Source organism: Ipomoea nil, unplaced genomic scaffold (assembly GCF_001879475.1).
Source record: "Ipomoea nil cultivar Tokyo-kokei standard unplaced genomic scaffold, Asagao_1.1 scaffold2036, whole genome shotgun sequence".
In the NCBI taxonomy this organism is placed as follows: domain Eukaryota; kingdom Viridiplantae; phylum Streptophyta; class Magnoliopsida; order Solanales; family Convolvulaceae; genus Ipomoea; species Ipomoea nil.
This window is the reverse complement of record NW_017618464.1, coordinates 6,485,570-6,504,915: the sequence shown is the minus strand read 5'-3', so window position 1 is coordinate 6,504,915 and position 19,346 is coordinate 6,485,570. Positions and strand designations below refer to the sequence as shown.

Genomic DNA, 19,346 nt, shown 5'->3' with positions numbered 1-19,346 from the left:
ACGGCGTATCAGCAACTTGCTGCTATGTACTGGGATATCCACCCACCATACATTATTTCTGCCTTTTTCTAATGAAGCACCGTATATAATTTTCAAAAAAAAAAAGTAAAAAATAAATTTTAAGTCAGAAAAAAAAAATGAAAATACTAAAATGACCATTCTCCCTAAAAAATAAAAATGCTCACTGGAAAACACTGGTAAATAATACAGTAATCTATACTTAGCCGAGTCGCCGTATCCGATTATCCGAACCGCTCTACCTGGCGCGCCCAACGGAAGTCCTAACCGTAAACCGGAGTCGTGCCGGACCCGGTTCGTTACCTTAAAACTCGCCTCCCCACTGCGGCGTCAGACGATCGACTGATCTGAAGTCAACTATTCGCCGGAGAGAGAGAGAGAGAAGATGCATTACTGGGTTCGAGCTTCTCCTTCCGATTTCGGCGGAGTTCTTCCCCAACCTAGAAGGTTGGTAATATAGCATCTGCATTTGTATTTAAAAAAAAAAATATTTTTCATTAAATTACGAGCCTATTTTGTTTCATCATCTGATAAATTAAATAATAACTGAGAAATCCGAACTGTTAATTTCGATTGAAGTGGACACACAGCTGTGAACATCGGAAAATCAAAGGTGGTGGTTTTCGGAGGGCTGGTAGACAAGACATTCCTCAACGACATTACGGTTTATGACATTGGTACAAATGCGACAAGCTTTTTCACTATTTTGTTTGCTCATCTGAGATTCGTAGCTACTTTTATTTGAATTGGCTATTTATGGATCATAGTTGAATCAAGTTTGCGGTTGTAGTCGCATACCTCCGCCAATCCCTTGCAAAAACAATTGCTGGAATTTCACGGCATAATTATAAGTTTCTTTGCGTTATTTCCAGACATTTTGTAACATTATTGCGTTTTTAATACTAACTAGTGCTACTAAGTTGTGTATGATATTGGTAGTGCATCTGTTCTGTTATCCATCCACTTCCATTCTTTCACAACAAATAGGAGATAAGTTGTGTACCAATCTCATTGGAGTACAGATTTAAATCGTTTTGTAGTTTAGATCATTGAATGCTCATGGTTGAATTTACATTGGATTGAACCTTCAGAAGGGTGCAATATAAGATCACTAAGTGCTTTTTCTTCTTCATAGTTGCTTATTTTATTTTATTTTATTTTTTTTTTTAAAATTAATAAAAAAACACTTCACCATCTCACCTCTTATCTGTCAAAACTACATGGACTTTATTGTTGTGTAATTGAAGCCTTCTTTAGCTGCTCTGAAACTACTGCATCCCAAGGTTTTAATTGTCAAGAAAGGACTGATAATGTCTCTTGCATACTAGAAGTTCTTTTCAGTCTTAAAATGTAGTAAGATTGCTAAAAAGGACTTTAGAGTGAGCCTGGTGATCATCTTCATGGAAGTAAAACCTGTGTGTTGTATCATGCTTGTGCTTTTCCTTGGCATTAAAAAGTTCTCTTTAGGTCTTAAATTCTGGAGCTTTTATGTTTCAGAGAACAAATTATGGTTTCAGCCAGAGTGCACTGGCAGTGGTTCTGATGACCGAGTGGGCCCTTGCCCACGGGCATTTCACATTGCTATTGCAATTGACTGTCATATGTTCATTTTTGGTGGGAGATATGGCAGTAAAAGGTTTGTGATAACCAGAAACCTCCATTACTCATGTTAACTAAAGGCCATCATTCTTGGTTATGAAAAGGTGTCTTTTACTTGCAGGCTAGGTGACTTTTGGGTACTGGATACTGGTAAGGACAGATTCTTATAAAGCTTTGGCTAAACTGCAATCTTGAGAAAACTTTTACTAAAGGGAAGGAAGCTTGACACTGAGTGGATCAAATTGAAAATGCACTGCTCATAGGATGCTCTTTTGCTTAATATATTGTGCCTGAGTCCATTTCTTCTTCCAGATATCTGGCAATGGTCAGAACTTACAAGTTTCGGTGACTTGCCTTCAGCTAGGGACTTTGCAGCTGCTTCAGCCATTGGAAACAGTAAAATTGTTATGTGAGTTTCTGCACTTTGCTTTCTAAGAATGCTTATCTTGTTTTATCCTCTTCATGAGGTCTTATTTAGCTGTAAATGGAGTGCAGGTATGGTGGCTGGGATGGTAAAAAGTGGTTGTCAGATGTCTATATTTTGGACACAAGTATTGCCTTTATTAAGAAATTATAGATTTACTGTAGTTTTATCTTCAGATTAAAATAATATCCTATATCTAACATATTGAATTGCCTTCCTTTGTATGCAGTTTCTCTTGAGTGGACAGAGTTGTCTGTTTCTGGAGCTTTACCTCCACCAAGATGTGGCCATACTGCTACTATGGTTGAGAAAAGGTTGCTTGTCTATGGTGGTAGAGGTAATGAAATTCAGAGGAAAACACCATCCGCAATTCATTCTTCTGGCCTTTCTGTTTTGATCATGTAGTGGTCAGCTGTAAATGATGCTTTAGATTTTATTTGTTTATTTTTCTTTGCTGAATGATAAAATCAATTAGCACATGCACATGTATGAATAAAGTCAATAAACTCAACTAAAGATTGATATAAAACTTTGCAAAATTTGACCTATTGGATAGTTATATCCTTTATGAATTGTCATGGTGTATGAAATTGATTCAGAAAAAATACTGGAGTTTTATGTGATTGGAAGTGCTAATTTGCTTTGAGATCTATTCTTCTGTAACTTCATAATCATCATTTCTTTAAAATTTTCAAATTTGGTGATTTTGAAGTTCTTGTATGTGTCACCCTTCCACATTTTTTGTTTGCTTGTTTCTAATTTTTGCCTAGCTGTTCATTTGACAGAAGAAAATGAAAACTGTGATCCTGTCACTTATGCCAAATGAAAGGAAAAGAAAAATGAGCACTATCATTTCAGTAAAATGATTTGAATATTTGACAAAGAAAAATTAGCATTATCTAACAAGTTGGGTGGGCAGTTCATTAAGTTATCCCTTGTATAATGTGGGATCTAATGCCTAATGGGAAATGCTTTCATCTTTATACGATATAAAACTGATTCCTCATATTTTCTAAATTTGCCCTGAAACCTTTCCGTTGGGCTTTGCACAATTGCACCCACATATTCTATCTTAACTTCCCTATGTATTAATAATTTAATATATGCTTTAAATTCCTGTATGAGATTTCAAATTGATAGCAGTGGCTTTCTTTGCTCTGGGCAGGAGGTGGAGGGCCAATTATGGGTGATTTATGGGCTTTGAAGGGCCTAATTGAAGGAGGTAATCACAGTGTTACAAGTATCCTTGATTCCTTCAGTTTGTCATGACTCATTTCAATTTCTGATAATAGTATTTCACTATTTCAGCATTCTTTGATGTGAGTTTATATGTGAAAGAAACATAGATATAGCTATGTAATGGGTCAGTCCAGTATATTTTTACACTAGACACTGAAGGCAGTGATGACTGACCGTATTCTCTGTGAGGGCAGTAGAAGCAGTTAAGGACTAAGGAGTTCCAAGTAACATGTCTATATCACTCTCTTTATAGACCCTAATACTATATTGCCCATTGATTATATACTATTGTATATAAGTCCTATATCCTGCACGTCTTCTGAGAAATTTGTTTTCTGAAACACTGATTACAATTCAGTCCCATATATTTGCCAAGAGTCATATGGGCATATGTTGGGTCAAATAGCCTATTTGGTTGACAATCCTATACAATATAGCTTTTAATATTATTCTTCACTTCTGTTTCCTATTGCAAATTGAAATAGTTTGAACTTTGAAGGTAGTTCACCTTGAATATGCAAATATGTAGGCTGTAACCATGGCAATTGTTGGTCTTAAATTTTATTTCTTGTCAACTGCTTGGCCTTCACTCCGTCGGTTTTCACATTTTCTATATGTTCAGAGAATTTACTGCTGTGTTTTTGTATTTGTTGTGGAAGGAAGAGAATGAAACTCCTGGATGGACCCAGTTGAAGCTTCCAGGCCAAGCTCCATCACCTCGTTGTGGGCATACTGTTACATCTGGAGGTCACAATGTAACTAACCTTTATCCCCTCTCATTTTATTCTGACATCCTATATAGGCTATAGTCATAGTAAATTTTATTGAGTAATCAGTGGAGAAAGGAAAATAATGGGAATAAGTTGATTGCAGCTTGCACATTGGTATTTTTGGTCAATTGTGTATAGGTTGGTAAATAGAAAAACACATTCTTACATCTACATTCAGATCTATTGTTGCTTGAGCATACATCATATTATAGAAGGACAGGCTATAAGAAGAACCTGTGAATATCTGGAGTAGAGTTCTTGACTTGTAGGATGTTGGTTCTGATTTTTTTTTTCTTCAAATTATCTGAATTTGTGTATAACTTCTTTGTCTTACTGCAAGTATGTACCCTTTACTTCTAGTGCATTCCTTACTCTAAATTTTATTACTCTGTACTTTTGTGATTTTTTGGTGATTGAAGTTTATTTTTGTACTTCTATTTCTGTATTTTTCACTTACTATTGATACTCAAACTCATTCTCCTTGCTGTAATATTTTGAAATACTTTCTTCATGCAGCTTATGTTATTTGGAGGGCATGGAACTGGTGGTTGGTTGAGTCGGTATGACATTTATTACAATGATTGTATTGTTCTGGATAGGGGTAAGTATTCTTGTTAGCCAAAGTTTGGTGATGGTGGTCCTGTCAGATATACTTTTGGCAACTTAAGATACACATTCAAAAAATTTCCTCTTTAGGAATATCAGACAAATATAGTTATATTGTATAGGGAGGCATGCTCATGATAAAGAGAAACAAGCTAGAATGTTTAAAAGGATAGAAGAGTAATTTTTATTATCATCTTAATCAAATGAATACAAACGGGTGATCTCTTAGAGAGAATACAAAGACTAGAAAGAAACAAAAAGAAATTGGAAAGCTAATATTACATACAACTATGCATATTCTATTTCCCCTAATACAAAGGTGACCATGCTATATTGAGTAACAAATGAAAGCAAATAAGACAGCGGTGGATTTGGTAACTTTGACAGCCAAAGTTTCCTGATTTTCCACAGAATAAATAGAAATTTGGGGGAGAAAGATATTTGGAATACTAGTAAAATAAGTCAGAGTAGCAGCATAATCCTTTAAATTGTCGAGGACGGTGGACTGTGTATGCCATTGACAGAGCTTGAAAATCTTATCATGTACTATTGACGCATGTTAATACTATTATGCATGTATATTAAACTCAAAAGTTCCTTTACCAAGATTTTATTTCTAATCTTAACCTTCTTAGAATGCTTTTATCACCACTATTAATGCTTATAATTTGTGTCAAATAGTTTTTCAGCTGCCATACTACCTACTAAGTCTTAATCTTCAGAATGTCATGCTTCAGTTCTTGCAGTATCTTATTATGGGAATTTGTGTATGTAGTGTCTGTACAATGGAAACGCCTACCAACCAGCAATGAACCCCCTGATGTTCGAGCATACCATTCAATGACATCCATTGGATCACGGTTTTTATTATTTGGTGGCTTTGATGGAAAATCAACTTATGGTGATTTGTGGTGGTTAGTTCCAGAAGGTACTGACTCTTTTCCAATTGGTGTGATTGTCTGTTTTATTATATGTGGTGTTTTTCCTTTTCAAAGTTACAAGTAGAATATAATTTTTGCTTATTTACTTTTTGGAATAATGTATTTCCACAGTATTATTTGAATTCTCTGCTTGACTTACTCTCTATTATTCTTTATTACTCTAGAAGTAATGGTGACATGTAAATATGTAATGCTTTCTCAAGTCTTCAAAAATTAGGGCTTCCATCACCTGCTTCTTCTAGAAACTTCTTTTGGTTGTCTTTTTTCTGCTTCCAGTCCCTCTCCTCCTTTCAGAAAATCCCAGTCTTTCAAAATTGATTCGCTCTATTAAGTTAAATATATAGGACTACATATTAAGGTCAGCATTTCAAGACTCCTACTTCTAAACCTTTTATAGGCTTATAGCCTTTCAGTAACCCAGGTGATCTACTTTGGTAGCTAAGCTTTATTAATCACACATGTTAACCAAATCACAAATTAAATCAAGTGGAGATTAAAATTATAAGCATGCTTACTTATTAAGTTGCTATGGAATCCTGTTTCCCTTTATAACTGTATTTTATCCCCACTTCACAAGTCACTGCTGCATCATAACAATTTTATTTTTTTTTTGAATTTTATATTGGTAGAATGATCCACATACGTGTAACTTGTTTATTATAAAAAGAAGACATCTAAGCTTAAAATAGATGTCCAGTCAGCATCTTAGGTGGACCTCGGGTAGAAGTAGCTGAACATTGTAAGTACACCAAAAATGGTATCCAATGAGCTATTTCTTGTATTGAACAAAAGAATGGTTTCTCATTTTCCATTTCTCCTCAAGAATCGCTGCTAGCTTGCCTTGTTACCTTGTACTGTGGAATTTAGCTTTTCTACTTGTTTATGCTTTACCTTTGTTTTGTAGAGGATCCAGTTGCAAAGCGGGTAACACCATCTCCTCCCAAAGCTGTTTCTGAAAAACATGGTGCCACCATGGCACAAAGTAAATTCCTTTCAGATGACAAGGTAATGTAGATTTTTGCATCAGTTATTATGTCTCTGTAATTTTTTTACCTTTAATGAAATGTACATCTTCAAGGAGTTCCTTGGTTTTAGATTTCATTTTCTTTGAACTCTACCCTTCAGAATCAAGGGCCAAATATCTTCCACAAGCATTATTTCATGTAAATGTGTATAACAAAACAGAGTAAACCTTTTCTTTCCTGTAACTCTCTTTTTTTTACTCCATTGGAGTGCACTCTTTTTTATTAGTGTACTCAAAAGTCTCAAATAATAACTTCTTTTATATTTATTTGAAGGAAACTTTTTCACTAGTCACTAAACTCAAGTAACTTTATAGTTAACAGCTTTCTGTGAGAACTGCTTTATCACGTTTACGTCTTCACCTTTCTCTAGAGATTACTCCAACTTTCATGTAGAACGTTTTGATTTCTTGGAGGAGTGAAAATTATATAACAGGATAGGTGCTTTTTTGTCTCATATAGAGATCTTTGAAATGGGAGGCTTTTTATGCTAGAATGACCATGCTTTTCTTCTTCACAGGAAAGTCATGTGGGAGAATCTTCTGTCTCAGAATTGCAGAAAAGATTACAAATTTCTGTTTCACTTTCAAATCCAAAGCCAACTATGGATGAGATGGAAGATAGGGAATTTATTGAACTAGCAACTCAGTTGGTCGGAGGGGCTCTTGACAGTAAACAGGTGCAGGTTCTTGGTTTGATTGTTATGATTTGCTAAGTATATGGCATATGAGTACACAGACACACACACACACACACAGAATGGTTTAATCATCATCTTTTGGTTAAAGGCTATACGAGTACTTCGTGAGCGCTGGAGGAATGCGTTGCCTAAATCAATTCAATTGAAGGAACTTAGCCCGTTGCTGCGAGACTATCAACGTTTGGTCACCTTAAATCAAAAGTAAGAGCAAACTTTTGTTCATCCAAAACATTAAATCCTGTTTTACTACACACTAGCATAAGGGAGTTTACATTTCAAGGAAATATGGACTTTAAGTCTTCTTCCTTCTTGTCCATGAGAACAACCCAGGTGGACAGGGAATCATACTCAGTTGACTCCAATAATTACTTCATCTTTAACGAATACTGCTTTGATCTTTGTTTTAGCCATCCAGCATAATGTTCACTTTCTGAGAAAGTTTAATTTCTACTAATATTTGTTTGCAAGGAAAGAAAAATATTGTTTTCCTAGTGAGGGATATGTGGAGGGAGAGGGAGAGACATATTCCCTTCCTTAATTCATCCTCCATTTCTTTTCTTCAAGCTACCACTTTGATTGTATTGTTTTTCAAGTCAATTGATAGTAACTTGCTCAACTGGCTTCTATCTTTTGTTATGCAGAGAAAAGGTTGAATATTTTTTACAGTCTCTAGATCCCGGGTTTCTCAGAAAAGAGACATACCGATTCTATCATGTCAGCAATGTTCAACAGGTAAAGTTTTTTTTGGGGCTTCTGTCCTTCAATTGAGTTTATCATAACTGGCGTATGAATTTAAATTTTGAATGAATTTCAGTTGCGAATGGATGACATCCCACATTTGCTGGCAGAATACAGACAAGTATCCAGTGCAGGAGTAAATTAGATAGATGCATTGAATTCAAGATTTTATATGGTGTCGTGATACATGTAAACTCAAACTCCACATAAAAACATTTGCTGTATTATTTTCTTGTGCATTTAGTCACGTCAAATTCTTTGATTTTGTGATTAACATATATACTGCTTGTAGTTTAAAAGAATAAGGCCAGAAACTTTGTTACCATACCAACACATAGATGGTTGAGAGTCGTTGCAGTTTAGTTTATGGAATATGCAAGAGAAATGCAGCATAGCATGATGAACTTACAGGTTATTCTGTTCATCACATAAACTCATACAACCAGTGATTTCTGCAAACTATGTTCACTGCTTTTGTTGGAGATGAACTTTCCATTTGAATTTTGGCATGATAATGATGTTAATTACTTCTTTCAATTTGGTTTTGCTTAATTACACCTTTGATGATGCTGGAACATCGAGCCAGGATTGAGTGCTCTATAGAAAATCGAAAAAGGATTGTATATGTAGAGTCATACAATGTAATCATTCTATTAATTTAGAACAGAAAAATTTGTAAATTCAATCTTTTTTTATTGCATTTTGCACATAAACATTATACAAACATATTTTTCCCGACGATAAATGAATATTCATGCTACAATAATAAATGGCAAAAGGAAGAAGACAATCCAGAAAAAGCAAGGAAACAAAATCCAATTCCATATCCCTTTTAAGGTTATCCACATAGAAAAACATAATTACTCTTTAATGCTCAAGTATTATGGTTATGATGATTATCAAGAATTCATCATCATCTCCTTTGGAAGTTGAGGACCTTGATGGCATAGACAAACACGAAGAAGAAGAGGAGCACCCATCCAATATGAGCAATAGCAACAGTTCCCAGGAAGTCATAGTCATAGTCAAGATAATCTTTAAGATAGTCCTTCAATGGGACGTAGTTCAAACTGTTGGCGTCATGCTTGAAAATATGAACTTGGTCATCTCTGTCTCCAAGCTGAGATGTTATAAGGCCATAGATTGTCCATGCCACTGGTGAACCCCAGTAGTACCACCTCCACCACACTGGAATTTGCTGCAAAATGGAACCAAAACAAATGCTCATTTTGTTTTTGTTTTTTGGAGTGACACTACGTAAACCCGTCTAGTCAGCAAAGGATCACAAGGAGGTAAATCAACCTAGGTTGCCCTTAACCAAAAAGACAATAGGCCGCTCCCGCTGGGAGTAGAACTTGTAACATTTTGGTTACCAAGTCAATAGTCTGAGGATCAATTGTTTTTTGACTAGTTGGTATGATGAGAGCTGAAAAATTGTGACAGTTTATGGTTTGTTTGCCACTCTTTGTTCTCTTTACTTGTCCATCATATCATCTCTTACAAGAATCAAATTGGAGGAAAGAGCACTGAGGGGTTTTGGGTTAATGTATGAGTATGAGTAGCACTTACACTTCTGGGAATGAGGAAACCAGAGAAGAGGTTCCAGAAGCTGAGGAAGAAAGACATTACAATGGCAGCAATTTGGTAGCTTGGAGTGAGGGCAAGGAGCATCATTCCATAGAGTGTGAAGTAAACAAAGCACATGAACACATAGTAGTAGAACCACAAGAACTTATCAGCTTGCCACTGGAACCCAATCATAGAGTACAGAATAAGGCTGTACACCAGTGTCTGAATAAGAACATACATGGTTTCTACTGTCACCTGTTTGTTATAGATGCAACAATGCAGTTAATCCCCCACTCAATTTTTACCAAGTCCAACCACAATCTTTCGGCTAGTTTTTTGCTTACCTGGGCAAACGCGTAAGGCAGGGCTGAAAACATCCCGGCTGCTCTTTCGCGATAAAACACAGTTCTCTCCACAGCCACCACAGATTGGACAGCAGAAGTGTTTGTTCCTCCCAGGAACAGAACAGCAGCATACATTGCTCCCATCAGATTTGCCAGGTCTTGTTGTTTATGGCTGTTTCATATTATTATGTTAGAAAGAAAGAAATAAAGAAAGAATCTTTTTTTTTTTGGGTATAAACAAAAGAACTGGAGGGCTTATTCCTTACAATTTCCCTCCTTTGTCCCAGAAAATGATCCCAAATATGAGTCCAATAACTATAGTCATAAAGAACCGGATGACATTGTACTGTGGATTCCTCCAGTATGACCAGTACTGTTTCCAGAAACAAGCCTTGAACTGTGTCAGCAATGGCTGAGAGTACTTTGTAGGGAAGTGCAGGTCCTTCGACCCCGGGGCTGGAGAGCTCAGCTCTTTAATAAGCTCATGGTTCCTTCTGCAGTTCAATAAGGCGAGACGAGTTTTTAGCTCAAAATAAGTGAAGAGGGATTTCACAAATTTTCACCATTTTAGTTTCTTGATGGCTTGAAATACCTGCATAGATCAGAGTTGGAATAGATTTCTGCAAAGTCATTCTGGAGTTGAGCTTCAACTGATGCACTGCTGACTTCTAGCATCCAGGTTGCAGGGTTGTATCCGTCTTTGATCTTTGTAACCCCGGGAACGGACTACAAGGTTCCAACTTTTTCTATTAGACACTATTCTTTTATTCTGTAACGAGCGATTGAAAACGAGACTTACTTCAAAGTATTCGATCAGATGCTGGGAATTGCGCCCAAGTGGACCGGCATAAATGACCTGCCCTCCTCTTTTCATCAAGAACAGCTGCAGAAACACAGTTCCAATGTGATCACAGTGTTCACAAATCCCAAATGGTTTGTGTTAATGATAAAATAAGAGAGAACATATGGGTTTATAAGGCCATGGATAGACTAGCTAATTGGTTGGATTCAATTTTTAGTGTGGTTTGGCACATGTGCATTATAGCCCAATCTTAGATTATAACAGTTTGGATTTTGATTGATAAGTACCTCATCGAACGATTCGAAAATGTCAATACTTGGTTGGTGGATTGTGCAGACGACGGTTCTTCCAGTATCGACTGTGTTCCTCACAGCTCTCATAACAATGGCAGCCGCCCTGGCATCCAGGCCTGATGTTGGCTCATCCATGAAGATAATGGAAGGATTGGCAACGAGCTCCACAGCAATGGTGAGCCTCTTTCGCTGCTCAGTCGATAAACCATCCACTCCCGGGAGCCCAACGAGGGCGTCTCTCAGCACATTCAGCTCAACCAGCTCCATCACTTCCTCAACAAACACCTGAGTAGTGTTTCAAGAACACATCAGAGCTAAGGCATAGTTGATAGTGCTATAAAGGGTGTCTAGAGAATCGAGGAAAAGTGGAAAACCTTTCGTTTTTCTGTGTCAACTTCTGAGGGAAGGCGCAGCCAGGCAGAGTAGAGAAGGGATTCGTAGACTGTAACATGTGGGGAATGGATGTCATTTTGCTCACAGTACCCGCTGACTCGAGCAAAAGTCTGTTGGTTTTTGGGATAGCCCGAAATGCTGATGTCTCCTTCGATATATCCACCGGTTTTCCTCCCGGCTAGAACATCCATCAGAGTCGTCTTTCCAGCCCCGCTCACACCCATCAGCGCTGTCAACACCCCGGGCCTGAAAGCCCCGCTCACATCTCTTAATAGCTGCAGCCTCGTCTCCTCAATTCCTTGGCTTTTCATTTCCTGTGTTAAGAGTCCACATTGATAAAATAAGAGAGAATATATGGATTTATAAGGTCATGGGTTAGACTAGCTAATTTTTTAGCCACTCACAGCAGGCATATCGACGTAGTAATTCACGTGTTCAAACGAAAGAGACAAAGGCTGGAATGGCAACACCATTCCCCTTTTCTTGATCGAACCATCTGTGGTGTCTTCTGCAACCATTGCAGCAGTAGAAGCCGAACTTCTCTCTGTGATCATTTTCGTCTTCTTTTCCTTGTTCTGATCATCTTCCCCATTTGCTGCAATCGATTTGGTTTCTCCAAGAGCTGCATTTAAAAATAAATTAGTCCAAACCAAAAGTTTCCATTTTGGTGAAAAAGTTAAAGCAAAAAAACCATTTCTTACGGTTTAGGTAAGTCAGTGCTGCAACGAAGCACAGGTTGAAGAACAACGAAAAGCCAAACAGCGCAACGACACAGATCCAGTACCAATGGTCCTCTGTGAACATCCCTCTTGCTTTAAGAAGTTCCTTCCCTACTGTACTCCCAGGGAAGCTTGAATCATTATTGGACTGCAAAAGAATGAACATGTTTTTAAGGTATGAAGTTCTGAAGTAAAAATGGTAAATTTTCATTGAATTGTTGTTTAAGGATACCTTGCTCCATCTTTTGTCAAGAAACTCAACAATAACAATTGCGTTCTGCCCATATGACATGGGGGAAAGATAGTAAGCCCATTTCATCCATGGCTGAAGATCATCTGCATTTAGGAAAGAGAATTGATCTTATAAATCCATATGTTTCTTTCATATTTTTTCAATGTGGGACTCTTAACAATCATTGATCTTAAAGTTGCTTACCTTTGGCAATGATGAATCCACCTAGGACAAAAACCGACAACAAAGTAAATGTTCCAAGTGTGTTGGCAACAACTTGTGTCCTTCCGAGTGCTGCAATGAAACGAAACAGGCCCAAAGCCATCTGATGGATGCCTACATACGCCAAGAACTGGCGGAAGAACCTGAAAGTGTTCGAGATGTAGTTAGTTTTATGATACAATACAACGTAACGATTTCTTGAATCAAGAAGTGGTATGTTACCTATCAGCAGCAGGAGCAAAACCAATAGTGTAATATGTGAGGAGGATCCATATGCCAGACTCGATCAGGGAAACCGGGATTCTGAGAAGCCAGATAGGCAAAGCAAACGCCCAGGCCGGGTAAAACAAGGAATCCCTTTGCTTAAAGAAGACGGGAAGTCTGAAAATGGTGAGTGCAAGCTCGGCCATCCCATTGAACATTACGTTTATGAGGCTGAAAAAGAGTGCACCATAGAATTTACTCCCATCTTCTGCTTCACCATAAGGCATTTTCGTTCTGAAGAACACCGTGAAGGTGAAGATTGCCATGATGGTTATCTGAAAAATCTTGAATATATACACAAACGAGTTACGTTTCATCAGCAGCCACTCTCGCGACAGGCAGGCCTTGAAGAGCTCCTTGTTGGAAATCCCGTACTTCTCTCTCACCAGTGCTGCAGGATGGGCTCTACTTCTATCAAACGGAATTCCAAGCTCACCATAGAGCTTCTGCCCAGTGTGGAAGGACGAGAAGTGCCTAACAAATTCGGGCACAGAGATATATCGATATGGCATGTTTTTCTTGAACCAGTACTGCTCCTGGTCTTTCTTTGAGGTGACCTCTTGAAGAAAATCTGCAACCCCTTTCCTCTCAGGGCATTTGAATCCCACACTCTCGAAGAACTCGAGAACATGCCCCCGGGGACCTTGGTACACAACCTGTCCCTCGGATAACAGGATAATGTCGTCGAATAGATCAAAGGTCTCGGGGGCAGGCTGAAGGAGAGATACTACCATGCTCACATGCATTATGTGAACCATCTGTCTCATGTAGTTAACAATCTGAAATGTTGTCGAACTGTCCAGGCCTGTGGAGATTTCGTCCATTAGAAACACTTTTGCTGGCCCAACCAACATTTCACCTGCACTCAATCAAGAATGGGGAAACAGATCAAGATCATAATTTGTAATAAGAACAGAAATCAAGAAATGACACTAGGCACCACCTGGTACTGGTCCTTCCACCTAATGGACCGCTGAGGTTACTGGGATTTCGCCTTTTTGTGGGCAAGAAATCAAGAAAGGACCGTTTTCAGAATGCATTTTTGTATGTTCATTTACCTGTTGTAACACGCTTCTTTTGTCCACCTGAGATTCCCCTTCTCATGTCATCTCCCACCACTGTTTCAGAACAGATATCCAGCCCAAGAATCTATAATGAAGCAAAGCTTATCAGCCATCTCAGATGGAAGAAAACACCATTATTATCAGGTTTGGAAGGAAGCAAACCTTGAGAGCAGTGTCAGTGATGAGACTAGTCTTTTGCCCCGCTATCGATATGGCTTTCATGAATGCATCTATCTCAGGGTCTGGCTTGATTGCTGCAGTTTTTTCTCTCCTTGACAGCTCTGCTAGCAGTTCATATCTACTGCCAACTCCAAAGCAGCGCGACGAAAAGTCCATTGTCTCCCTCACTGTCATCTCACCATGGTGGAGGTCATTCTGGCTAATGTATGCCACTGTTCTTTGAGGCACAAACTCTTTCAATTCATGGCCACAATGAGTGACTTTCCCCTTCACCTGCCATTATTACTGTTAGCATTAAGCGCTTATTATTACGCAAAAAGCTATAGCTCACAGGCGCCTTATACCACCATCACATTTTCGAAGGGCAGGTGCTGGACTTGGCCCTTCACCAGCCTCTGCCCAACAATTCTCCCTCCTAAAGAATGCGCAACTTTATTTTCTTAGAGTTAATACCATATGAGGTCCTACGAGTATAGTGGTTTACCACGTTTAGTCTTAAACTTTCAAATTGACCATCTGTGGTCCTTCGACTTTCAAATTTAACCATCCGTAGTCTAAGTTAACCACCCATGGTCCTTCAAGTTTTGAAATTTAACCAGTCGTGGTCCTCTTGAAAGGACCATGGTTGGTTAAAATTTAATAGTTGAAGGACCATGGATGGTTAACTTGGACCATGAATGGTTAAATTTGAAAGTCAAAAGACCACAGATGATCAATTTGAAAATTTAGAACTAAACGTGACAAAACCACTATACTCGGAGGACCTTAGATGGTATTAACTCTATTTTCTTATATGGCCATCGCATTTTTTAGAGGCAGGGTGCTGGACTTGACCCTTCATTGGCCTCTGTCCAACAATTCCCTAGCAACCAGTTGCTAGACTTTGACCCTTCATCGACCTCCATCCAACAATTACAAAGGAAAGAATCATAATATTTCAAGATTTTAGAGGTAAAGCTAATAGGATTTTGTAAATTTTTTACAGACCCTGAGATCTTTCTCCAGTTTCCCTGCAAGTGCCTTTAGCAATGTTGTTTTCCCAGAGGCTGGAGGTCCCAGAAGCAGTGTCAACCTAGGAACCAGAATGTCCAGATAAGAAGAAAGAATCCAGGAAAAAAGGGAGTTTTGAATGTAGAAATAATGCATACCTTGATGGTTTTACAATCCCAGAAACATCATTTAATATTGTGACAGCTTGTTTCTTAGAAGGTGAAAGCCTCAAGAGTCCAAGGATTCCCTGGTAACAACACAGAAAATCAATAGGAAACACAGATTTTAGTACTAAATGAGATAAAAACAACACATTATATTCTTGGATTATGAAATGCAAAGTGGGGCCCTCAACTCAGTTGGTTAAGCCTAATACTCAGAGTGCGCTCATTGTGGGTACCAGACACTGGTCTTTCCACTTAAAGAGCTGCTGAGTCACCTTGATTTACCTACCTTTCTACTATCCTGTCGGGCCGAGGGTGTGAGGCCCTGCGGCGAAGGAATTTCACCCTTGGGCAAGAAATGCAAAGTGGGAGCATAACTAATTTAACTACCTCCAATGAATTTATGGTAGCATTGAGCAAAGTGGGAAGAGCCCTGCTCCCAACATAGGCATCTCCTTCAACTGACAAATTCTCAAACCTGATTTCAACTTCTGGAGTCTTGATTCCAACCCTATCATCAGACCAAAAAAAATCAACAAAAACACACATATATATAGCAGACTACATTTGATCTGAGAGCTCTTGTGCTATGATCTTACTACCTCTCTATTCGATCCCGAAGCCTGAGAAGAAACCTCTCATTATCCTCATCAACAACTCTGAGTATACTATCCATAAGCTGCTGTTTATCCTGCACCCCCATATGCCCAATGTCCACTTCCTCATGGAAAACCCTCCCATTATCCAGAACTTGCTTCAGAATCCCCTTCCTCATCCTATCATAAGTTGGCAGCCTCTCAAGGGCAGCCCATCTCAGCTCCTCCTCATCATCCACCTCCCTCCAACTCTTCTGGAACACATCTCCTCCACCCGCCCCAAACGCTTCCCGTAAACTTGCAGAACCCCACCCTTTCATGCTTCCCTTCCTGCTCATGGACCTCATCATTACCTCATCCCCTCCTCTCACTGTTTCAGACATTCTGTCCAATCAGAAGCAGCCTATCTTTTGTTTTGTTTTTTTCGAGAATGTTAGGAAAACAGTTAAGAATGTTGTTTTGGTGTTTGGTTTTTGGTTTTTGGTTTTGAGATGATGAGCTGATGGTTGATGAATGATGAAACAGTGAGTATATATAGTGATCACTGCAAATACACACAGAAGAGTAATGCCAAAATTGGGTATTAAGAGTTGTCTATTTTCGGGTTTCCCAAGAAAACATGTTTTTTTTATTTAAGTTGGAAGATATTCATGTTCTTGTTCTTCCTATGAAGAAGACAAATTTGGAGTCACAAACATATATTCCTCACAAATTCTTGATCCATATATATGTATCTTTCTTTTCCACTAAAATTTGAACTAAGGTTGTCTTGTCTGGTGTCGTTTGACAGCTATGAGGCAATACAGCAAGCAGATGGTCAACAGGTATTTCATTTGTTTCTACATCTCCACAGATGTCTGTGTTGATTCAGTTATGACAAAAATGGGAACTCTTCAATTTATAGAAATAAGAAAAGTAACAAATTAGGTCACTGAACAATTGTTATACCATGTAGAATTGTTCATATTACGTTATGAATCCTGATCTAAAAATTATGTGTTTATAGTTAATATATTATGTACCTGTCGTTAACAATTTATGTACCTTTTAATAAACTGAAGAAAAATAATATAGTAATTACAGACACATCGAAAATGTTAATTGCAAGCATATAAGATGTTGGTTAACATGTTATGTGTCTGCTGTTAACATATTATGTATTTGTAGTTAACAATTTTATGTGTCTGTAGTTCTTATGTTATTTGCCTATAAGTACCATGTGATGTGCCTTCAATTTGTTTACAGGTACAAAATAAGAAGTACATAATGTATCAACCGCAGACAAAATATGATAATTATTTTTAGACCAAGGTTCACAATGCAGTGAAGATATAGGATCTTGGTCCATGGTATAATTTATTGTTGCGGAACTATCTAAAGTTATACAATTTGACCAAATTTAACTTGCTTCTCATATCATCGCTGACATGACATGAGTACATGACATTCATCTTATTAAAAAATATATATATATTTTTAAAAAATTATTAAAAAAAACCCACCCCTCCTCATCTGGGTCACTATATCGTGCACCACGGTGCATAATCGATTATGCACCGCGCGTCAGACACTATAGTTTGTCTAAACCAACACTATCTCACGTATTATTTTATATTATCAAATGAAACTACAGTTATATCAAAATGATACTGTAGTTGTGGTGAAATGAAACTACAATATATATAAAATGAAATTGAATAACATTTCACATATTTGAGTGTATATTGTACAATGAAACTGTAATTATATTCAAATAATCATGTAATTGTGTTTTAATGAAATTATAGTGTATATAAAATAAAATTAAATAACATTTTCACATATTTGAGTGTATAAATGTTGAATGAAATTGTAGTTATATCGAAATGAAACTGTAGTTGTGTTGAACTGAAACTGTAGTGTATACAAAATGAAACTGGAGAATAGAGTTATTTTTTTTGAAGATTCTGTTTCTTTTCATTAAAAAAAAAAACGACGTCGTTTTGACAGTGTCGCTTTAGACACACTGTAATGTCTGACGTGCGGTGCATAATCGATTATATGCGCCGCGGTGCACGATATAATTTGCCTCCTCATCTTCGTCTCCCGACCGGAACAAAGATGGAGAACGGGAAAGGGGTGTATTTTTCTTTTAAAAAAAATATTATTTTATTTAAAATTATTAAAATAAATTTTAAAATAATAAGTTTTAATAGGATAACAACTAAGTCATCAATGACTAGTGGAACAAGACTCTACCATAGACCCCATGAATTGCCTCAAGCTCAAACCATCAATGTTTGGGGCGATAATTGAATTCCCACCATGCAATTGAAAGTAGATTTATTTTATTTTATTTTATTTTTCTTGACAACTAGAACTTCACTAAAATAGATCATAAAGACCTCCATTTCATACTATCAGTTATGAAGACCTCCATTTCATATGATCAGTTATAAATAAAGCGTCCATTGCAAGCAAATGAGCAACTCTATTCGCATACCGTTTAACAAACACAAAGTTAATATTATAAAAAATTTTAGTTAGGACTCTAATATCTTCCAAAATAAGATGAAAGGAAGTACACTAGTCACTGTTCCTATTTCCTTCAATAACCAACAGGATATCTGACTCAATCTGTTCTTCTTCCGCCCCAAAACTCTTTAGCAATTTAAGTGCCTCCCAAACACCCATAGCCTTACCAGTTTAGCATGATAGAAGCTTGACAAGTCCTTCTCATCCCATAGACCAATACCTTAATTGGGACAAAAATGACTATTCTGAATAGTTAATTCTATATTCACAAAATAACTAGTATTCTATTCTTGATTTATTTTACGAACCAAACACCCAGTAAATTGATAATAGATCAGGTTTAATTTGTGTAAAATTTTGATTTTTATTTAGGGTCAAACATGTTTTAATTAAACCATTCTTGAGCCAAACAACTCCTAAATATATAAAAAAAATAAAATATTTAGAGATTATATACCTTTGAATTATGAGCCTAAAAATACAATTTAGTCATCAATAAAATTAAACGTGTTGAATTGGGTATTTGGGTGTAAGGGTGACCTTGTTGCCAAAGTCATAACACTGAAGAGTTGGGGCAGCATTGCTATAAATTTGTCAGTTTTTGTCTAATTTTTTGACTTTAAAAAAATTGATAATTTAAAATTTTTTAGTTACGGTTTTGGATAGTATGACAGCGGCAAATTATATTATGCAACTCGATTATACACCGCGCGTCTTCTTTTGTTTTTTTAAATGAAAATTAACAGTGTTTATTTCCGCCGTTTCGCACCCTTTTGCAAAAAGTAACTCTGTTATTCAGTGTCATTTTGTATACACTGCAGTTTCAGTTGAACACAACTACAGTTTCATTTCGATATAATTATCGTTTCATTCGATATTTATAGACTCAAATATGTGAAAATGTTATTTAATTTTATTTTATATACACTATAGTTTTATTAAA

General features: G+C 37.2%; 2 protein-coding genes across 3 annotated transcripts; one reads left to right on the top strand and one right to left on the bottom strand.

The window, feature by feature from the left end:
• The first annotated feature begins 205 nt into the window (after positions 1-205).
• On the top strand, positions 206-8,589 carry LOC109148230 (host cell factor). Of its 2 annotated transcripts, XM_019296103.1 has the most exons (17): positions 206-465; positions 598-695; positions 1,516-1,654; positions 1,739-1,767; positions 1,930-2,026; positions 2,113-2,168; positions 2,271-2,378; positions 3,207-3,263; positions 3,944-4,035; positions 4,567-4,651; positions 5,432-5,584; positions 6,502-6,602; positions 7,140-7,298; positions 7,408-7,520; positions 7,961-8,051; positions 8,134-8,246; positions 8,350-8,589. In XM_019296103.1, the coding sequence occupies exons 1-16, from the start codon at positions 404-406 to the stop codon at positions 8,200-8,202; spliced, it is 1,509 nt and encodes a 502-aa protein (XP_019151648.1). In that variant the 5' UTR covers positions 206-403; the 3' UTR covers positions 8,203-8,246; positions 8,350-8,589. The 2 variants fall into 2 exon arrangements, with proteins under 2 accessions (XP_019151648.1, XP_019151647.1); XM_019296102.1 differs by having other exon boundaries at positions 8,134-8,516.
• Positions 8,590-8,732: 143 nt separating this feature from the next.
• On the bottom strand, positions 8,733-16,339 carry LOC109148229 (pleiotropic drug resistance protein 2-like). Its single transcript, XM_019296101.1, has 19 exons — positions 15,896-16,339; positions 15,684-15,804; positions 15,288-15,376; positions 15,127-15,211; positions 14,122-14,412; positions 13,954-14,044; positions 12,854-13,754; positions 12,614-12,774; positions 12,410-12,513; positions 12,160-12,325; positions 11,863-12,080; positions 11,440-11,772; positions 11,060-11,350; positions 10,770-10,853; positions 10,563-10,696; positions 10,237-10,464; positions 9,971-10,142; positions 9,627-9,881; positions 8,733-9,255 (listed from the first exon to the last, which is right to left on the bottom strand). Exons 1-19 carry the CDS (start codon positions 16,270-16,272, stop codon positions 8,971-8,973), a joined length of 4,386 nt encoding a protein of 1,461 aa, XP_019151646.1. The 5' UTR covers positions 16,273-16,339; the 3' UTR covers positions 8,733-8,970.
• Between the last annotated feature and the right edge of the window lie 3,007 nt (positions 16,340-19,346).

What these genes read in the sequence shown, in the direction of transcription:
- LOC109148230 (XM_019296103.1), top strand. Translation starts at nt 404, where the DNA reads ATGCATTACTGGGTTCGAGCTTCTCCTTCCGATTTCGGCGGAGTTCTT. An exon ending in GGAAACAGTAAAATTGTTAT is followed by an intron (nt 2,027 to 2,112) that starts GTGAGTTTCTGC and finishes AATGGAGTGCAG; the next exon opens with GTATGGTGGCTGGGATGGTA. An exon ending in TTACATCTGGAGGTCACAAT is followed by an intron (nt 4,036 to 4,566) that starts GTAACTAACCTT and finishes TTCTTCATGCAG; the next exon opens with CTTATGTTATTTGGAGGGCA.
- LOC109148229 (XM_019296101.1), bottom strand. Translation starts at nt 16,272, where the DNA reads ATGTCTGAAACAGTGAGAGGAGGGGATGAGGTAATGATGAGGTCCATG. An exon ending in AAAGAAGCGTGTTACAACAG is followed by an intron (nt 13,755 to 13,953) that starts GTAAATGAACAT and finishes GATTGAGTGCAG; the next exon opens with GTGAAATGTTGGTTGGGCCA. An exon ending in AGCACTGACTTACCTAAACC is followed by an intron (nt 12,081 to 12,159) that starts GTAAGAAATGGT and finishes TTTTAAATGCAG; the next exon opens with CTCTTGGAGAAACCAAATCG.